The 17,111-nt window shown below is 45.0% G+C and overlaps 1 protein-coding gene across 1 annotated transcript in view; it reads right to left on the bottom strand.

Annotated features, from left to right (window-relative positions):
* Window positions 1-15,585, bottom strand: part of madd (MAP-kinase activating death domain) — a 58,135-nt gene extending 42,550 nt beyond the window's left edge. The window contains 4 exon segments of the mRNA XM_048263042.1: window positions 6,659-6,971; window positions 7,569-7,846; window positions 8,271-8,485; window positions 15,291-15,585. Of these exon segments, the coding sequence (XP_048118999.1) occupies window positions 6,659-6,971; window positions 7,569-7,846; window positions 8,271-8,329 (650 nt within the window). The 5' untranslated portion in view covers window positions 8,330-8,485; window positions 15,291-15,585.
* Between the last annotated feature and the right edge of the window lie 1,526 nt (window positions 15,586-17,111).

Genomic DNA, 17,111 nt, shown 5'->3' on the forward strand with positions numbered 1-17,111 from the left:
TATTGCCACACTAACTTACAGAAAGGAGAATGGAGTCTCTAACACTGGCTATGTGTGCCAGGAACGCCGGGTGTTGCACTATCAGCGCTGTAGGAACAAGCCCTTTTTGTTGGTTTTAGATGGGTAGAAAATGGGCAGAAAAGTCCCCTTAGGACTAAATGGGTAGAACAAATTACCTCCTGTTTGTTCACACCACAATATGACTACTAACATCAAAGCTGATCGATGATGAAGATGACTACACAAATTAAGAGTCGAAAAAGGATAGAAAGACTGACTAAAGGCACAGCAGACTTTCCTAGCGTTGCTTCAATATTGGTGATAACGAAGTTGAGTTTGGCTGACTGCTATACTACGTTTGATGTGCCAGGCACAGTCCTAGAGGAACTCTATCCAATTATGCCAGACGGGTGCTGGAACAGCTTTGGAGCTGGGGGCTGTTTAACGGACGACGACTGTGTGAGAGCGTAGACGCGGCCGTCGTATGCTCATCTGTACAAACCTCCCACCTCTCCCAGCCGGTCCCGCAGGACAGCCAACGACCTCAATCTGTCACCCAGGCTGCTCCAGACAACCAAGAGTTACATAAGACGCCCCATCTCTAAAACACACACACACACACAGTCTGCATCTCTCTCTCCATCCCTACAACAAACACACACACACACACACACACACACACACACACACACACACACAGTCTCACCCTCTATCATTCTCTGACGTTCAGTTTCACGGCTGGTTAAATCTCTCTCTGTCGCTCGCTCTCTCTCTCTCTCTTTCCTGCAGTAATTTATTAGGTTTTGTTTTAAAAGTGGATTTCAGCAAAATTATTTTGAACATGGTGGATCTGGAGCACGTGGCTTGACTTGAGTTGGCCAGTACAAATAACACCACATTGGACCACATGAGGGCCACAGCACAGGCTGTATGGTCCTTTAAAACCAGCGTATTTGCGATACGAAATCAGCTTCTAGGAGAAAGATTCACTGAAAACACCACTAACAAAGAGCCCACTATGCCCTAACCTCCTCTCTCTCCACTGCAAAAAATGATATCTTACCAAGTGTTATAATCTTATATTAAGATAAAAAATCTAGTTCTAGTAGTATTGTTATTAGTAAAGATCTACTTTGAGCTTTCTTTTCATTATTTGACTGAAAATAAGTCAAAATCTTCTTAAATTAAGACATAAAAACAAGTAAATGTATCTGCCAGTGGAGTAAGTAAATTTACCTTAAATTGTCTTAAATCTTAAATTAAGATACAATTACTTACTTCACTGGCAGATACATTTACTTGTTTTCCTGTCTTAATTTAAGAAGATTTTGACTTATTTTTAAGTCAAATAATCTTACAAGAGAGCTCAGAGTAAGTATCTTTTTACTAAAAACAATACTAACTAGATTTTTTATCTTAATATAAGATTATAACACTTGGTAAGATCTCTCTCTCTCTCTCTGTGCTGAGATGCCACAGCACTTGGGGGTCGTCACATCATTAAGTCTAATGGCGCAACCCTGTCGATCATCCAGTGGTCATGTGGTGGACGTCAGAAGCCCTCAGAGGTCACCGGCAGATTGCCACAACGACTGACCTCAGGACCTCCCACGTGGAAGGATGACCCATGCCATTCCTTGCCAGCAACACTGGGATGTGAAAAGGTCAAACGCTCAGAGAGTCAAAAGGAAGCCCGCGTCCAGAGACAACAGCTTGGTATTTACGAGCGCAAGTGTCCACCGGGGTTTTCCGAATTGGTATGTCAAAGCAACGGACACAACGAGTGCTTTCCACAAGCTCTGCGTAACAGTGTTTGGATAAATAATAATGTGAAATGACACGGCATTGGTGATGCAAGTTAAGGTTATAGTGGGAATGCCATGCTGATGAGGCAAGAGGAGACGGGAGAAGGCAATCACTCTGTAGAGATAGACACAAAGACAAGTGTTTGTTTTTCCACCATTAAATAATGTGCTTCCGCTTTGATTCTTTGCAGTGAGACAACAAACGACACCATATTTGGACTGAGCAGAAGAAAAACAGTTTGAGGATGAATAACGTGCTTATGTAAGACACAACGCTGTGGCCGGATCATCCACCCATGTGTGTATGTGTGCTTTTGTGTGTCTGGCTGTGTGTGTGTGTGTGTGTGTGTGTGTGTATATGCCTGAGGCACACACTGGAAGTGGCTACTGCAGTGGACGGACACACACCGAGGTCGCTCTTACTCATTGCCATGACCGTACAGGCCAGGCGGAGTTCTCCGCAGGAGCCTACGGGAACCATTTCAAACAGAACACATTGACCGCACACACTGTACAGCACTGCTCTGCTATTCTGGTAGAAACCAAACATGAAAATTGCTGAAATCTGTCAGCAGCGAGCAGCTGCCAATGGATGGCAAATTAAATCCTGCCCGAAAGCAACATTCTCGTAAAGAATCCAATAAATTGGCTTGATGTCTTTATACGGGGAAAATGTGATCTAGTTACCATATAATTACACCAACGAGCACGCACATCAAAATTATGCAATCCTATAACTATCGAGCTTAATAAAGCTCTTTGCTGATTATTCCCCATTCTAGGTGCTTCAGAATGCTGTTACCCATGTTTCTTCTTAATGACAAACGTCATAGCAACATAACAGTAAACATAACCACCAATAGGAGCACATCATGTTAATCCTTAAGAGAGCTTTGTTTATTGGGCAGGGGGTACTGGGTTGAGGGGGGTGATTGTAAAGAAATTCCGCCTCAATATCTTGATTTGTGCACTGCCATCGGAGTGGTTGCTAGGTAACCAGAGGAGAGGAGGATGTGGTGAGGAAAAGCCTGGAGCAGACAAGTGGTGGGAGAGTGGGGGAAGGGTTAACACTGCATCGTTTGATGCCATACGAATGTGGAGGACAGGTCTCTCCACAGTGAAGAGTGAGTGTTTCTCCCGAACGCCAGCAGAAATACATTAGGGCCTGGTGCAATTATCTATCCGAGTTCTATTTTAGTGCTCCAGGAAGAGGCCCTGCTGAAGCTCCTCATCTTCTGCACTGTGGCAGGCAGGGTTACATAAGCAGCCTTGGGAAGAGCCGCGCTCAAGAGAGAGGAATAAACTTCACACCTTACATTCACACTCATGCACGCACGCACAGACACAGACACAGACTGTGCTCTTCTTGCATCTGAGCACTGGAAAGCATAAGTTGCTCAGTCCCACATAACAGACACACACACACACACACACACACACACACACACACACACACACACACACACACACACACACACACACACACACACACACACACACACACACACACACACACACACACACACACACACACACACACACACACACACACAAAGACTGTGTTCTTCTTGCATCTGAGCACTGGAAAGCATAAGTTGCTCAGTCCCACACAGACACAGTTGCTTATCCAGCAAAGCTGTGGTTAGTATGTTGTGAGTAGTTTTTTCTCTCTTTTACCAACTAGCAAAGTGAACCAAGCATATGAAAAATAATGTTTTGAGAGTATTGGATTCAGAACTTATTATATATAGTGGTTTATGTATCTTCGAAGCTACAAAACATTTTTACAGACACGAATTTTGGCAGTGTTTTGTCGCCGTTTCTGAAGAGCCAGTCAGCGAACTTTGCCACGGTCTTGACAGTGTTTCTGCAGAGCCAATCAACACATTGCATTGCCTACTGACTAGCCAATCAGGACGTCCTGCATCACATCTCTCGACCAGGGTCAGGCACAGAGCTAGCGAACTTAGGTCTTAAATCTAAATAAAGTTATGCCTTTTACAACAAGGTTTTTGATGGAAAAGTGGTGTTTAATTTCCATAATCTTTGTTTAGTGAACGCATAAAACCGTCAGTTTGTAGGCTAAGCAAGAAGAATCAAGAATTACCTTTATCGTTACCTAGTAACCGAGGCTTTAAGTGTTAAAAATTATTGCAGTTTCACAATATACAAGATGTGCCGTAGCACAGCACAGTGGTTAGAGGAGCGAGCTTTGATCTAAGGATCATTGGTTCAAATCCAGCATCAATCATTCTGCCAATGTTAGTTTTGGACTGGATATTTACATGCCAACACAAAAAGTTGTAAAAGTAGCCAAATAAGAGTTCGTTATGCCAACCCACCTGACCTACCAATATGTGCATTAAATATCAACCCCACCCGAGGCGACCCGCAAATTGCTATCCTTAACGTTACAGTCAGGAACGCCTCATATAGGGATCACGGTTTAATGAAGTTTAGGAAAACAGTGCTCCTATAGGCTTAGCAAACGTTACGGAAAAGCCCTTTCATTCCACGCCCAACTGTAACAAGTTTAACTGGATGTTACTCTGCCGGACTCTTCCTTTCTGTCCACCGCTCTCACCTTCACGCACGCACACGTGAAGCACTGCCTTGCAGTTTGGAGGAGAACATATTTTTTAAATAAATTTTGTGTTGGCATGTAAATATCCAGTCCAAAACTAACATTGGCAGAATGATTGATGCAGGACGTCCCCTGATTGGCTAGTCAGTAGGCAATGCAATGTGTTGATTGGCTCTGCAGAAACACTGTCAAGACCGTGCCAAAGTTCGCTGATTGGCTCTTCAGAAACGACAACAAAACACTGCCAAAATTCGTGTCTGTAAAAAAAAGTTTTGTAGCTTCGTAGATCCAGTTTGCACACGAAAGATAGATGTCGCACTTCTACCATGCCTGTAGCTATGAAGCTGTTCCACACACATTCAAACTAAATCCTTGTGGACAAATGTATACAAGTGCACAAATTATTTCTGCAGGTACGCATTTTTTTTGCACCCAGACAAATTAATTCCACAGTTACAAAACGGTTCTACACCTGTGCAAATCATATCCTCGAATACAAAACTCTATTACACATGTGAATATCTTTTCACGGGCACACAATCTTTATGGCGTTGTTCTGACTCCATATTTATGTCCTTATGTTTCTGTTATGTGTTCTTCATGGGAAGTTAAGGGCTGGGGAATTTTGGAAATTTTCTTACCAAATTGGAAATTTTAAAATAATTAAATTGGAAATTTAATGGGGAAATTAATTAATTGGAAATTTTGGGTAATTCATACAAACTGTTTCATGTACAAACATTAACATTTTGTTTCGTAATAAGCAATATGATTTGTATGTTCGTATTTTCGCTTAGCTTAGCATACAAAGCTAGCTAGCATGGTAGCGGGAATCCCATTCTCTGCCTATTGTTTACTAGCGTGCTAAACTAGCAACACTGAACTGCCCAAGATATACCACACCACTCAAGAACAAAATCCGATTGGTTAAACCTTTTTTTCCCATGCACATGAACGCACCATAGGTTTCCTTTATGTCTAGCCTATGCTGATTGCTGTGTGCATGTGATTGACTGAGGTGCAGGGTAGAAATTCGACTGAAATTGCATTAAATCAGGTTGTTTTAACTAATATTATGCTCAACATGGGGTATTGTCCACTACATTTAAGTTCCCTGTTATAGACTAACTTGCCATATTAAAAATTCCAAGTTTATTCCCATTAATTCCCGTTTATTCCTGTTAATTCCCATATATTCCCGTTATTTCCTATGGAAAGTTTCCAACTTTGAAAATTCCCGGAATTTTGCAACCCTAGTTCTTCCACATATGAGATGATTGTTGTTATTTCATTCTGTTCCTGTACTGTCCCTGTGTATATCTGTGTGTAACTATGTGTTTAGAGATAAGCGAGAATATTATGACTTTTACGTCAGTAGCTATCTGCTCCGGATTGACAGGCTGCCACTAATCAGAGTCTGATTCAGTGTAGTCCACATGAGATGGGATGACCAACGGCATCTCCCATCAGCCTGGAAGGATACTTAAACCCAAACTATTTCCTGGTCTAGATAGAGCAGCTGGTGGATCTTTAGGATCTTAAGTCCTGCTGTCTCTCCTTTGATGTGTATCACTGTAAATAAAGCTCTGTTCTTGAGTTTCCCTACCTGACTGGGTCTTCATTCATCTGTGGTATCAAAATTACCATTAGTTTATAACTCAAGACCTTAAGATGGTCAACAAGTAATGGAACATGGAATGACCAACCACTTAAGATAATCTAAATAACATGTCACACTACACACTTTCCCTAAATCTCATTAATCTGTTATGTCATTTAAACAGAGTTGTGCTTTCCAGTCAGAGGTAGGCTACTATGGCCAATAAAAACTAAAAACTGGAATTGCATGTATAACCTGCTTTGTGTCAATAAGAACAGTCTACAAAGGGCAACCTCAGGCATGGAAGGTGGAAATGCTAGAACGGAGGCTAAGGCTAGGGAGTGAGGCTTATTCAATGCAAAGAACTTAAGCCGTAGGCTACCACTACATGTGGACATTCTTAAGGTGACTGATGTTGCCAAATACTTCAATTGTTTATAGAGATTCAATTGATATTTTGCAAAACGTATACGTGGAATACGGATGTGGAAAAGCCAAATCATCCACCTGTGTCTCAGATTATACAAAAGCTCTTACAAAAGCTGATTTAACATTGTCAGTTGTAACCACACACCTAATGCCATCTGCAATGTACTCCACCCACAGCAGACAAATTATAATGTCAAAAACAATGGATGGACCTCTGTGCGGAGCAGCTGACTGACTGACCTCTGTGTGCCCTTGGGCAGGCCGGCGCGCTGGTTGAGCCTCTGGCTGCAGCAGTCCACCATGCGCTTGAGGATGTAGAGACACTCGCGGAAGGTGGAGAAGAAGGGGTAGTGGCTGAGGATGCAGAGCGACGTCAGGCTGCTGTTGCGAATGCGGGGGGCCACACGACCCCCGCGCTTCGGCCGGGGCGACTTGGCGGGGCCCGTCTCAGCCGGAGGGGCCACGGAGTCCGGCACAGTCTCGTCGGCAGAGGACAGCTCCGTCTTCTCCGTGGCCTCCACCCCCATTTCTGTCGTCGGGGCAGCCTTGTCTCCTGAATATGCAAAGCCACATGTGAACCTCCATTTTAAGACAACAAACCAATCACAACAAACTACAGCAGTCTAACACAAGATAAAACAAATGGTTGTAGGAGGTATAGAGGGTTTCCGGTTGAAACGTTCAAAACCAACATAGGTACTTTGAAATGAAAATGAATCGCACTTAAGCGTAACGCTCAGCAAAATGTCGACTTTAAAACTTTCTTTAATTCTTGTTTGTCCCCAAGTTACCATCAGCTCAATGATGTTTTCTCTGCCACCGTTAATGCCTTAGGAACGCACATATTTGTTTGTGCAGTTGAAAGGGTCTATAGGTATAGGGAGGTTATGAGCTTTCACCAACAACATTGTAAATGGGACGTGTGTTATATCTGAAATGCATGTGTAATATGTATGTGTAATGGGGCAATGAACCCCATTGTTTCCAATGACTTGCCGCCGCTCAGTGAGCTTGCATGCTCCTCATGGCGATTACTATACTATGCTGAACCCAGCAGCCAGTACAGCCCAAATCACTTTGAATCAGAACAGACCATAAGACTGTGCCAGTCCCGATCTTCAGTGGTCACATAAGTGTCCAGTGCACCCACCTCTGGCCTCTGTCCGGGGTCTGTGGTGTCCACGCTGGAACGAGCGGTAGAAGTTGACGCAGATGCCATAGCGCGTGACGCCCGAGTCCTTGTCGGTGAGGGTGAAGACGAAGGAGGCGTCGTCACGGAGACTGACGCGGCGCTGGCGAATGCTCAGGCAGCCCTCGGGCTGGCAGAAGAACACCACGTCCGGCGGCAGCGGGAATTCCGGGTGGTCCTCCAGAGGGTAGCGCCGCAGCAACTGGGGTGTCTGAGCCACGCTGTCACTGCAGGGCTGCCTGTGGGCGGGGGCAAAGACAGAGACAGAGACAGACAGACAAGTGGGGTGATGAAAGCTCCATTGCATGACTAAGTCCAAACAACAGGTGCGCATAGTCTGAACAAACAAAACTGACAATACCTACAACAAAGTAGCCTGCCTGTCTATCTCTGTAATCAAGCAGACACGCACACTGCACATACACTGCACACACGCAGGCACGATCGCACATACCCACCCACCCACCCACCCAGACACACACACCCAGACACACAAACAAATAAACACAAAAACACAAGCACACCCATCTATCCATCCCTTCCCCACTCCTTAGCTGAATAATAACATTCTGAAACCCAGGGCACATAGTTCAGTTGTGACATGACGTATAACACACACCCAAACCTGGCACTCATCAGCTTAAAATAAACAGGTGTCCGTACCTGGCTCCGACTACCACCAGGTAGTCCAGCAGGCGGGGGCACATCTTCTTTTTCTCCATCTTTGATCCGGAACCTTCTCTAAGTCATGGCAACCGGGGCGCAACAGAGATGGTGTCCAATCAGGAGCTGGAGCTGAGCTAGGAATGACGTGGGACAGCTGGGTCGCCCCTAATCATGGTGCCCTGGGGCAGCGTGCTGGAAACGGGTGGGACTTCCTGGCGGAAGAGAACAGACAGGACACATTAACTTCGTCATTGACCGCCACAGTGCGGTTACGTCTGCGGTGACCTCTTTTCAACCACAGTTTATAACTTGTGGGATTTATTTACCTTTAGTTAACTTTATAACTAACTAATAAGACTCCCATTGATTTGCTTAATACTCATTTCATGTGTCATTTTTATAATTCATGTATTCCTATAATTGATAATTCATGTAGTATGTTCCTATGGTATTAAAGCTTAGAGCAAATAGCCCATCAACCCCCCCCGTCCTCTGCTCTAAATGCCAACATGGTCTCACCGTGCTCTCTCTAACTCTTAACCGCTCCTGACACGAGGCTCAACAGCCAGCGTAAACACACACACTGGTGTGTGTCCTTCACACTAAGGAGTCTGAGCAGAAAGCGGCTGTGTGTGTGGACGACATGTGGTCACAGCAGAACATTCAATAAGCTCCACTTTTCCTGTGTGCTCTGAAGGCCGAGGACTTCTTCTAAGCTCCTGGCTACCAGAGCTCTGATTTAAGAGGTGCTTTCTTCCGATCTCTCTGCCCAGAAGCTTTCATCTCGGCACCTTCGCTTTACGCAGTCTGCTTGGTAACAACTGCTTTCTTTTTGGCTTTCAAATGAGATGCAGTCATAAGACCACAAAACTCTTTGCGGCAGCCCTAATTAGGGGTGCTTTGCTGGAGTGCCTGGAGAGCAAAGCTCAAGAGATGTTCAGACCTATTAGGGTGAGCATCCTCTTCCCTCCTCTGATCCACATCATCTAAATAACATGAACTGAAATGGAAAAGATGGAGATTGGGAAACATTATTAATTTAACCAGCAGGGAGACTGGGAGAGGGTATCCTTCCTGAAGCTGATTTAATGGAGACAGCTCATCACCGAGGGCCGACGGATGCTAAGTGTCAAGCTAAGGCCTACGTTCAGACATCACATTTCTCTTTAGATCGCTCTGATGTTGTCTCTGTGTCGTCTCTTTTTATATACGCCCCTTTCCGTGTCTCCTTATTTGTTTCACTGCTGTGAAAGCTGACAGTACCCAACCTTTTCCAAAACACAACATTACACACACACATAAACAGACGCATTGCGTCCTAGTTTGGGAACATTTCTTTTTTTTCCCCTAGCTGTCAATAATCACAGCTACACAGGACAGGAGTCACCCGCCACCTTGTACACACACACACACACACACACACGCCTGCTGTTGTGTGGCCTGTGTGGCCTGCGGCCCTGCTGTTGATAATCTGGTGTCTGTGTGCTGCAGCTCTGTTCTGCTCGGCACAGCTCGGCATGGCGCAGCCCGTCTGGCAGGATGACCCAGGCCGTCACCGGGGGATGAGGACGCGTTAACCTCCCCCACTCCACGACACGTCCGAGGCCCCAGGAGGACGGAGGAAGGCGGCGGGCTCAGCCGGCGGGATTACCGCCAGGCTCCCGGACAACCTGCTCCGCTGAGCAAAACACCCAGAATCAGAGTGTCAAAAAAGCCCCCCCGTCAAAAACACCAAGCGGTCACGCCAGCAGGCAGTGCAGGTCTTATTACACCAAGACCGAGCGAGCGGTAACTCACTTAGCCCCGCGGCTTCACCACAGCACCAGAGTTTTCACTGAGAAAAACTGACAAGTGAAAAACATTGACTCACTGGTGGCGGTGACTCACTGAAAGTCTCTTTTCAGACAGAGAAGAGCAGAACCTCCTTTCCTTCGCCTTTGCTTCCCCTGTCTCTGTCTGCTCCTCTCTCCAAGAGAGTGCTCGGCGACACCTCGGATGTCCGGATGAGGAACTGCGAGGGGTAAATGATCGGAGACGGGGGGTTAAATCAAGACTCTGCCACACGTCGAGTCAGCAGGTCGCCTGGGCGAGCAGCCGCCCAGAGGAGGGCATCAATCTTGCTCGCTGACCACCACAATCAGAGATGAGAGCTTGACTCAGCGATTAAATGAGCAGCACCTTCTGCTGGTGGAGGCACTTTTTCATACAGATACACCCCTCTCACTCACACTCACACACACACACACACACACACACACACACAAAGCCCCTGACGTATCAAGGCATTGAGGAGGAGTGAAGAGGAGTGAAGAGTGATTGCTGTGGGACTCGGGTTCATAAGTAATGTGTCCACAGAACACGCCTCCACATCTGATCAGTGTCTGTGATATATCCTGGGATGTCAACACCTCAGCACAACCACTTCATCTATTTATTCATTCATTTGATTCTCTCTGAGCGCAGCATCCGGAAGGACGGTGAAAGGACACTGACGTGCTGTCTCTGAGGTGAGACCTATCTGCTCAGACTGAGAGAGCAGTGGGCTGCCTACGTCCAGTCATGTTCTGAGGAATCCATTTAGGTCTTGGCCCTGTTGTACAACTAGGGTATTTTGTAATGCAAATCACTGAGTTCTCTATTGATCTGCAGAGATTATGTAAGCTAATGCTTTCCAGTTACTGTTTTAGAGACTATTATAAGAACCATAAAATCTTCAATATTTCAAACAATCCATTCAGTAGCCTAGCCTTTATTAGGTCCCTTCATCTAGGCCCGCAAACTTAATACTCAATCGTCACATCACCCCTCACATTACCTTTTCTAATTAGCAGGCATTATGTTTATCGAATGAATGCCACTAAAAACAACTCCCTCATCTAACCCCATTCATGAGACAGAGCCACTTAATGAGCACAGCTCTGTGTTCTCTGTCTCTAAACGAGAGAGGCCATGCAAGAGCCCTGAGACAACAATCCCCTTGTTTACAGCCATGATGAGCTCCTCATCCTTGCTCTGAGGGGATTGCGCCTTTGACTCAAGAGACTGCTTAATAAGAAAGTGCTGAGCACATCCAGGAATGAGTATTTCCACAAAGACACACGTACGTGACAGAGAGAGAGAGAGAGAGAGAGAGAGAGAGAGAAGTGTGTGTGTGTGTGTGTGTGTGTGTATGATAAGGCGCCACATGATCAACTTCCCCTGCAATCACCAGGTCCGTCCATGACACTACTATAGTCCCCCGGGATAATGAGATTCGGCATGGTCACCGTGGCAACCCAACCTGCTTTCCACGGACCAGCTGTGACGGTTATTTATAGCCAGACAATGCCCCGGACCAAACCAGCAACTTAAGACAGAAACCCTGAAATCCCTACTTAATCAGAGAGTAGACTAGGTTGAATCGCACCAATCACAGATGCGCTGAAGACATGGCAGAGCTCCATCGGCCATTCACAACCAGAAGCCTGGAGACTGAACGCACAGAACCCGCTCAGCACCTCTCGGAGTGGCCAACAGCAACTTCCCCTAATCAGCAGGCCTCATCAGGAGCCTTTAGCCACCACCATTCACACAGGCACTCAGGCCTGAAAAAAAAAATGTCCCCATCACACGCTTTTTGACACAAAGAGCGAAGCGAAGCCTTGTTCACAGCTTATCTGCCATCGCGTTACACAAGCCATTTGAATGACTAACGGGTAAAATAGAAAGCCAGAACCTAACAATCAGTACAAAAAAGGCACATCATCTGGGTCTGTTAAAAGCAGAAAACTGTATCTGTTCAGACATGTAAAGCCCAGAAACAACTAAAATGCACGTTCCATACGGATATCTTATATAGACAGTACGATACAGGCCTAGAAATAGCCCACTTCTACAGTCATTTCTTTGCATATAAAGAAGTCCTTTCCCACTCCAAAGACACTCTCCCAATCACTTTGAATGTCTGAATCTGCTAGTTCTACAGGCAAAGGGGCTAACAACAGAGCTCAATTAATTCAATTACACTGAATTGAGCAGCTCATTAAAACTGCTGAAAAATCCTTCTGAAGAGAAAGACCTACATGAGTCCATTCACCACCTGCTGGGCCTCCTTATAGGAGTGTGAGCTATGAGCTCTGCAAACAGAGAGGTCAGCTACCTAATTGCTCCACCCTGAAAGACAAACATGCGCTCGGCTGCAAAAGGTGAATCCACACACTATTTACAAGCCCACAGCATCCATGGGAAGATGAACTACTCTTATTCTCCACTGGCAAATGGCAGGCAGCCTGAGTAATATCCATTTAAAATGTAAGATTGTGTGAAACGATAGCTCCAAAAGCTGGCAAACCAACATTCAGACCAGCTAGGCAGGCCTATGTTTTGATCTCTCTCTCTCAACGCCCTTTACAAATGCTTCTTGGCACCTATTCAACAGCTGGCCACTGCGGTGCCTGATCAGAGCAGATGGTGAGGCAGAGGCAGAGACTGGCCCTAAACCTGGGATCTCTGGTTCAAGGCAGCATGTGTATGTGTGTATGTATGTGTGTGTGTGTGTGTGTGTGTGTGTGTGTGTGTGTGTGTGTGTGACAGACTCAATGAGTGGAGCCCTGTCTCAACCAGTGGCCTTCATCTAACTGGCCCGCAGGTGCTGCCATTATGATCCTTATTAGAGAGGGTTAGGCTAGTCCTGGCAGGCCAGGCTGGCAGCTTCAGGGTCCACACACACACACACACACACACACACACACACACACTGCTATAACATAATAGTAAATAGGCTTATAGGCTTATGCCATTGCTACACACTGAACTATGGCCAGCACAATCAAGAAGCTATTCAGACATGTGTCAGCAGGGGGACCTGTGGCTGCTGCGTCCATCCGTGTCACATTTGGGTCCAAGTGCACACAAGGACAAGACTTAGAATCCAACCCATGATCATTTTCCAATCCCACCCTATCTCTCTTTCTCCCACTCCCTTCTTGTCACGTTCACTCTTCACTGTCCTATCTGGATAAAGGCAAAAGACCAAAAATATACAAAAAAATTGCTAGCATTTTCATCAAGACAAGTACAACCAGACGCCATTCAGAGACACAGGCAGCCTACTGCTGAGCTGGCTAGCACCTCTTGCCAAGCTCACCACTAAACCAGTCACGATGCGCTACAATCTTTGCTTCAGACATCTCGACTGCCCCAGTAATTTCCACTTAGGCTGCATGGGAGACTGAGAATGTGTCTTCTGATTGCATTCCGATCTGACTGATGAGATACAGATCTTTTAAAACAATTTTTTTATTCAGTTTCCTCTTCTGGAAACTGGCCAGGCAACTCAATATCTCTATATCCCACATTTCACTTAGAAAGCAGGCACTAGAGCTGTGACCAAGGGCACTGACTCCCCAGGGCCTTACATTGACTGGAGCCTGTATAGAACACACACTAGCCAACATTACCATCATTGGGAGTTACAATATTACTGCGTTCTTTATAGGGTTCCAACATTTCTAATAGCAACCCTTGTCTTTTCGGTCCACTGGTCCTTGTGGCATTAAAGACAAGCGGTCAGTAAATGACCAGACCGTCTAAATTACCGACCAAGGCCTTCCCGTGAATTATTCAAAGCACATCAAATATGGATGTCACTTAGCAAGCGGACCTCTGAATATTCCAAACGGTCTGGATGAGAATTCATACAGTGTTTCAAAGGGTCTGTGTCATCAAAGGAAGAGGCCGAGAGAAAAGCATGACTGAAATTAAAGGGGGAGGTGTTGCCAACGGGATGGGGCAGCAGGGCTAAGGAGCCCTCTCCAACACAACTATCAGCTTTGACCTCACAATGACACAGCACGCTGAAACGGTGCTCATAGGGATTCTCAGCAAAACAACCACAAACACCAGCCATCATCTATTTTTACTTTGGCATAATTATTTTTGTACCAAGCTGAGCGTGTTTTGAAATATAGCCTACATAAGCTTGTGATCCATGACCAATATACAGCAGGTCAAACCCCACATCTGTAGTCTAGAAATGATCAATTACGATTTGAACGTTAAACGACTTCAAGAGCAGCTGTTACATGATGCTTTTCAAATAGATCTATCATGGAACAAATACGTACACGATTAACCTGTAAGGATGCCCTGATCCTATCATAAATGCAACTTCGTCGTGTTATGTTTCCACATAATCTGAGTGTATTGATCAAATGACATTTCATAGCAAAAATCGAAGACAGGAGACTGCTGACAGCAAATGACAGCTTCAGGTCATAACGTGCCTATGGGACACAAGGCTGTGCAACTGGGAGCTGGTTGGGTGCCCTTGCCTCACGTAGGATAGACAGCAAATAGGCACAAGGACATTAGTGTCAGAGATGTAGCTTGCTAGCAAATAAAACGATGTCTACATGAGTCTGACTTATTAAAATCGTTTAACTGTGCCAGAGCAGAGGACTCACATAACTAGCCCTGCATAACTGCTTTTGGTTGACAGATCCATGCACTGCCTCAACGATGATACGAGACGTGACAGTGCATGCTGTAATAGTAATGATGGTGATGGTGGTAGGAGGTGATGGTTGCAAATGGTCCTTCTTGCGTAGGCTACACCGAGCAGCATAGCTTAGTTTACAAGCTAAAGATTATCCGACCAAGCTAACTCGCAGTGGCCAGCGCAAAGCAGCCATTAGCCTAGCTTGCCTGCCTGACAGCATTTGCACCGTCTGTGACATTAGCTAGGATGCTAGGCGTGTCAAGTTATTCGTAAACAAGATCACACACTTTACATAGCCATCTGTCCTTTACTGTTTAAGTTCCTTACAATGACAGTAGCATGATATCCTTCACGCGACTAGCTAATTTTGTCATTGTAATATAAGCTATCCAAGCAAGCCATTTCACAGCAAGGTATCAAGTCACGTTAGCTAGCTATCCAGTCTGCTGATGTTAACAATGTTACTACTTATACAAAAATGTATAGTAGGTATACAGGTCCAATAGATAATGCAGTTTTAAAAATGAGAATATCCTTACCTCAAGATGCAAGCTGTTTGGCAGGCTCTCTCCTCTGACAAGCTAGCACTATTACCAAGCTACTCCGTTGACCCCCGCAGGTAAAGAGGAAGGCAATTGGCAGAAATTAGATCTTCTCTTTTGACATTATCAGTGACATTTTCATTTCACAGTGAAATACAATCTACACATAGGGTGACACCCAATAACATCCGCTCGTTGCCGTCTTCTTTACCACTAATGTCGCATTTGACGGCTGACAACAACATTCGTTTCCATCCCAAACCCTCTGTGAGCGCACGGACGGAGTTCCGCATTACAGCTGAAGGGGGCAGAATGTACGATTCATTGAGCAGGGTTGTGTCCCATCCCCTTAAAGGCACGCCTTCACGTTTAAAAGGATGCGCACACACGTGAACGACAGATTGATTTGGCTCTTTTATTATATGACAGTAGGCACGCTTGCAGATATACCCAAATTAATTTCATATGTGCTGATGGTTTCTTGGTCTGACAAAAGTCACCAGTAAGGATCGTGCTGTTTGTAGGCTCCATTTACCAGTTTGTAGGCTACAGTAGGCTATATTTTAATATTGCGAGCAGCGCCCTCCATAGTCACACATTCCCCTTTGAATGTGTAGGACGCTGTCATCTGACTTCAAGGCAGGAACTCGCCTATTTGAATGTTAGATAGGTAGCCTAGTTAATTATTCCATCAAACCAAGTGATTAGGCAAACCACATTAGTTTTATTTTAATGAGAAACCACAAGACATCACAGAATAGTTGTCATTAAACAAAACATAGCAATAAAGAAAATAATCCCGGTTTAAAAGTTTACAGACTAGTTCTTAATACTGTGTATTGTCAAAGCATCACTGATGGCTTGTCTGTGACAGTTGTGAATGAGTTCCTTTATTTTCTCAGGTGGTGGAGATGCCCATTGTTCTTGACAAATAGCTTCCAGGTCCTGTACATTTGTGGGTTGTCCTTCATGAACTGCAGAGTTCTTTCCAAAGTGGCTCAATGATATTGAGGTCAGGAGACTGATGGCCACTCCATAACTCTGACTTATTTCTGCTGAAGGGTTGTCTTGGCCTTGTGCTTCGGATCATGGTCATGTTGGAAAGTACAAATGCATCCCACGCGCAACTTTCAGGCTGATCAGTGCAAATTGTCCTCCAATACTTTCTGATAAAATGCTGCATTTATCTTGACATCATGTTGACAAAATGCCCTGTCTTTGTAGCTTACACACACACTAAACATCAGCGATGCACCTCCACTTCACAGGGATGGTGCACTTTTTGTCAAGTCTTGCTGACTCCTCCAAACAAAGTGTTTATGGTTGTGACCAGAAGTTCGGAGGCCCGGTCTACATGCTGTTTGGCATATATTTGGCATGCCGTTTTGTGGCAGTAATGGCTATTTTTCTGGCTTTCAAGTTCAAGTGCCTCCTTATTGTGGACCTGGAAACAGGCACACCACTTTCTTGTAGTGAAGCCTGTATTTCAGCTGAAGTAGCTTGAGGGTTTTTTTGCATCCCAGGATCATTTTTTTTTGTTGGTCTGCCTGTTTGTGGCTTGGTATCAAATTAACCACACTTCTTCTTTATCAGACCTTGAACACTACTGACCTACATTTTAAAATCTTTGGACATCTTTTTATATCCTTTTGCTTATTTATAGTTCAGTTTTGCTTTCCTGAGTGAAAGAGCTACAAATCTCATTGACTATTTACACAGGCTCTAATTACAATCAAACATGGCATAGGTGTTAAAGCGTACCCTTAATAGACCCTTTCAAGGTAAACAAAAACAATGCTTGAACGTTCTATTTGGGCC

The sequence above is a fragment of the Alosa alosa genome, chromosome 14 (genome assembly GCF_017589495.1).
Source record: "Alosa alosa isolate M-15738 ecotype Scorff River chromosome 14, AALO_Geno_1.1, whole genome shotgun sequence".
Taxonomy (NCBI): Eukaryota; Metazoa; Chordata; class Actinopteri; order Clupeiformes; family Clupeidae; genus Alosa; species Alosa alosa.